Here is a 4901-nt window from a genome sequence, read left to right on the forward strand (position 1 = left end):
CCATCGTTGGTTCCCACTAGATAGTACTGAGCCAGAGTCTGGCCAGTACTACAAGTATGTATATATGTTGCTGTTGGGGTTAGGGATGGGTTGTTCTACTTGTTGCTGTTGGGGTTAGGGTTGGGCTGTTACACCTCGTATTATAGTTATTGTGGTACATCCCAGTCGGGCTCCGCTTCCTGGGAGAGGTATAAAGGTCTCTGCTCTGTCTGGGACCCCTCAGTCTGGGATCGTGTATATAATTAGTAGCTTCGTTGTTACAGCAAATAAAAGCCTTTATTTCCTGAGCATCTCAAGCCTCGTGTGTGATAACGCGCATCATAGAGTGAAAATGTATCCTTTTAATTCCTTAAGAATAAGAAAACAGGAAAGACACAGCTTTTCCGGGAAACACCGTCTGGGAAAATTCACAGCTATTGACCAATGAAAATAAAGCTATGGGACATAGTCAGCTGTTACCAGGGAGAATGTATGAGTGAAGGTTTGTTATTCCTTGCTGGGCTGGCGCGGGCTACACATCAATAAGTTCCAATTATTTGAGGATGAAATAACAATACAGGCTTTCCCACTTTCTGTTTCGTTTTCAGCCGCTGAGGGGCGGCCTCGCTGAGGTGTCAAATTGGGAGGATGATCATACTCAGAGCAAACGCTGTGGCAGGGACCAGCAACATCATCCAGCTGTAACTCGCTGCTGATGGTTCTTTAAATTCATCGTCCAGAGCAGCTCGCCTCCAAAAGGTGTGTTTTTGTGGCTGGGGTGTGAAGTGGGTATAACCAGCACTGCCTCATTGTAGGGAATTTGAATTAAAGCCAGTTAGTTATTTAACGTCAGTTAAAATTCATTTAAATGGGAGGTGTCGGTGTGTTAGAATAGTGGAACCCAAATTACTAAAATCGCCTAAACACTATATTTAGACTTTACAGAAACGACTGTAAATTGGTAAGAAGCTTTCAAATTGGAACATGATCACTTATATAACAGATGACGTGTGTAAATGAAGGAGGGTTGGGTTTGAATAAATTCACCTCATTTGCATAATTGCCTTTGGTATTTGAGCTGCTCCATGGATCTCAATCCCACTCTGTTCTATCCAAACAGCAAACCATGTTTACCACTGCAAAATGGCAGCGAATTAAGTCTGGCTTTCGTGGACCCGAAGATTTCTACCCACAGAAACACGTCAGCCACAGGGAATGGGGCAGCGTCTTCACTGTCCCAGATTCCGCTGTCTTTGGTACACACATCGATGCCCCTAAAGAGGGCGAGCGGGCTAAATTCCCCATCACCAATCTCATCCATGTCACCGATTCGAAAGGAGTGCGAGGCATTCTCGCTGACCAGAGCTTGAAAAAAGCCAACATGAAACAGGTTGGGGAGAATCTCAAGCTCCAGTTTTCCTGGTGGAGTGTCCAAGTAAACCAGGAGGAAATGGAGAAGGAGCTGAAGATCAGGAGACAAGCAGTGACAAAACAGCTCAGACAAACCATGGAAGGAGTGTCAGCCCAAGATGTGGGCAGTTTGCGGGACTCGCTGCTGGAGCAGTTCATCAGCTCTCCCGCTTTCCTGGAAGTATCCAATTACGGGAATTTCAAATTCACCTACAAAATCGATGATCTAATCGGTGAATATAAAAAATCAGTCTGTAAGGGGAAAGATCCTGAGTTCAGAGTGTTGGGAACTTTCAAATATAATATCGAAATCATGCACGCTGTCGTTGTCCATCCTCCCGGTGTCAAGACATTCGAGAGATGTCCTCCCCTGCCTTCTGAGGTCATATCCCGGGAAGGTACCGAATGGGAATGGAGACCAGAATCAACAGGTTCTGAAATGCGAGTGCTCACACAGGATGGCGATGGGAGCTGGAGAGTCAGTGACTGTTACCCAGACTGTCGGCGGTGGGATTTTGTGAGTTTTGCTTTCTATCTGCCGGATGAAAAGCCCGAGTTCCCGGTGCCTCTGGAATACAGACACCTCACTGTCTGCGAAATGGAATGGAGTCAGCGATTTCGACCGCCTTACACCTACATGAGCCGGAGTGAAGCGGAGAAATTCTATTGCTCTTTGTCTCGGCAGGATAGAGACCTGTAACCAGACAGTTTCTGCCTGTGGGAGTTCAGTTAAATACTCTCTCACTTTCTGCAAATGTGGCCAAAAGTAATGTCAAAAGAAAAATATTGAATGGGGAATGAGGAATAGTGATCCTGTTAAATTCTGCGTTGAGCTGGTAGATTATGGATTAATTGAATGTTTATTTTCGCTTTAATGAACTGGAATGCAATTAAATCAAAACTTTAATCTGGTCTAGTGATGTTACTTATTTCATGTTGTATGTAAAATTTAGGTTTTTTCAAAAATATTACATTAATCAGAATATGATTAATGTAATATTAATGAATTAATGAATGTAAGGAATATGAGCGCAGTGCCTCACGCTGCCTCACAGCACCAGGGTCCCAGGTTCAATTCCTGCCTTGGGTCACTGTCTGTGTGGAGTTTGCACGTTCTCCCGGTGTCTGCGCGGGTTTCCTCCGGGTGCTCCGGTTTCCTCCCACAGTCCAAAGATGTGCGGGTTAGATTGATTGGTCATGCTAAATTGACCCTAGTGTCAGGAGGATTAGCAGGGTACATGCTTGGGGTTGTGGGTATAGGGCTTGGGTGGGATAGTGGTCGGTACAGACTCGATGGGCCGAATGGCCTCCTTCTGCACTGTAGGGATTCTATCTATTCTAACTATAGCAACAACACAAGGAGCTAAAGGGAAAATAAATACTTACAAAGCTGCAAACACTCTGCAAGTCGGTCATCACCTGCACAAAAAGAGGTTTCTGTTTTTATCAAATCCCGTCTGACAACGTCTCGATGTTCTGAATTTTAACCGACTGGCTGAACATCAGCCAGAAGAGATGGCAAATATTCAGGGAAGCAAGTCATCCATTAAATAAAGACACAAGCTCGGTGTTAACTAAAAGTTGGCTAAAATATTTCTATTTTGTATTGAATTTATTCAGTGCAGGGAATTGGGCTAAGGTGAGTGAAGTGAGAATTAAGTACAATGAAAAAGGTGGGGACACATCAAGCTCCCTGGCTTTCTCCAATTTCACTTGGGGTCTCCAGTTCTGGCTGATCACCTTCTCCATCTGCTCCTGTCAGTCGAGCCCCCTCTGTCCCCCCAATTCTATATACTGTATCCGTTATCACTGTTCTGAAAGACCCAATAGGTGCATCATCATATATCTTCAATCTTCCTTCCTCAATCTCACCTTGGAAGGGTTGTTTTTAGTTAACAATTCAGTCCGATAAACTGCGAAAGGCAACACCACTTCCCTTTCCAATTCAGTAGACAAGTTTTACTTTCGTTTGAAGTTTCCATATAAGGATATTTCAATTGCGGTGTTGAGTGAGGATAAAAGATGATCGAATCAGATGCGATAGTCCGCCCATTCTTCCCAATTATATAAAGACTGCTCTTGATTCGTTGTTGACTCATTTCATGAGCTTCCCATCCTTCATCTCCGGTTAGAGAAAACCATGTACACTGCCAAAAAATGGTATCGAATTCGAGTCGGATACGGTGGTCCTGAAGACTTCTATCCCCTGAAACATGTCAGTCACAACCAATGGGGCAGAGTCTTCACTTTGCCAGACTCATCTTTACTCGATGTAAAGATTGATGATCTCCAGCAGAGTGAAAGGACTTGCTTCTCCATCACAAGCGTTACTCACACCACTAACGCCACCGGGGTCAGAGGCATCCTCGCTGACCAATGCATGAAGTATGCAAATGGAAAGGAAATTGGAGAAAATCTCAGCGTCCGTTTCTCCTGGTGGCACGTCGAAGCGAACCAATGGGAAAAAGAGGAAAAGGAGAAACTCAAAGACAGAACGGAAAAGTGGGTAAGAGAAAAGACAGGAAACCTGCCCCGAGATGTGGGCAGTTTGCGGGACTCGCTGCTGGAGCAGTTCATCAGCTCTCCCGCTTTCCTGGAAGTATCCAATTACGGGAATTTCAAATTCACCTACAAAATCGACGATCTAATCGGTGAATATAAAAAATCAGTCTGTAAGGGGAAAGATCCTGAGTTCAGAGTGTTGGGAACTTTCCGCTATGATTGCGAGGTGATGCACACCGTCGTTGTCCATCCTCCCGGTGTCAAGATATTCGAGAGATGTCCTCCCCTGCCTTCTGAGGTCATATCCCGGGAAGGTACCGAATGGGAATGGAGACCAGAATCAACAGGTTCTGAAATGCGAGTGCTCACACAGGATGGCGATGGGAGCTGGGGAGTCAGTGACTGTTACCCAGACTGTCGCTCCTGGGAGTATCTGAGTTTTGCTTTCTATCTGCCGGATGAAAAGCCCGAGTTCCCGGTGCCTCTGGAATACAGACACCTCACTGTCTGCGAAATGGAATGGAGTCAGCGATTTCGCAAAGTGTATCTGTGCAAGGATCAAGCGAACGAGATCTATAGATCCCTCAACCCACGGAGGCCAGTGATCGGTGGAATGGGGGTGGGGGTCGGGACTAGCCAGGCAATGGTGGGGGGCGCCACCGGGCTGTAGGGGGTGGAGGGGCCCCGCCGGGTGGAGGGGCCCCGTGGCGGGGCTGGTCAGCGATGGAGGGGCCCCGTGGCGGGGCTGGTCAGCGATGGAGGGGCCCCGTGGCGGGGCTGGTCAGCGATGGGGAGGTTTATCTGCGCCAGCGCCTGCGGCAGGAAGCGACCCCGCCCTGGTTTATAGTGAGGTTTACGCTGGTGGCCTCTGCATTGCAGAGAGATTCTTCTCTGAACTCCCACTGAAAAAAGAACAGAGTGAATTATTCCAGTTTTCACACAAATTCAACACTTCGAATTTTTTGGGGAGAATTCCGGCCTTTGAATTGATCTTTGGGGAATGATTGTAA

At 46.5% G+C, this 4901-nt stretch overlaps 1 protein-coding gene across 1 annotated transcript; it reads left to right on the top strand.

Moving 5' to 3' along the window:
• The first annotated feature begins 471 nt into the window (after window positions 1-471).
• LOC144500316 (uncharacterized) lies at window positions 472-2299 on the top strand. Its single transcript, XM_078223030.1, has 2 exons — window positions 472-738; window positions 1100-2299. The coding sequence occupies exon 2, from the start codon at window positions 1106-1108 to the stop codon at window positions 2087-2089; it is 984 nt and encodes a 327-aa protein (XP_078079156.1). The 5' UTR covers window positions 472-738; window positions 1100-1105; the 3' UTR covers window positions 2090-2299.
• Window positions 2300-4901: the final 2602 nt, after the last annotated feature.

This window comes from Mustelus asterias, chromosome 11 (assembly GCF_964213995.1).
Source record: "Mustelus asterias chromosome 11, sMusAst1.hap1.1, whole genome shotgun sequence".
Lineage (NCBI taxonomy): Eukaryota > Metazoa > Chordata > Chondrichthyes > Carcharhiniformes > Triakidae > Mustelus > Mustelus asterias.

Bases quoted from the DNA above. Each gene is read 5' to 3' on its own strand.
- LOC144500316 (XM_078223030.1), top strand. From the start codon at position 1,106: ATGTTTACCACTGCAAAATGGCAGCGAATTAAGTCTGGCTTTCGTGGA.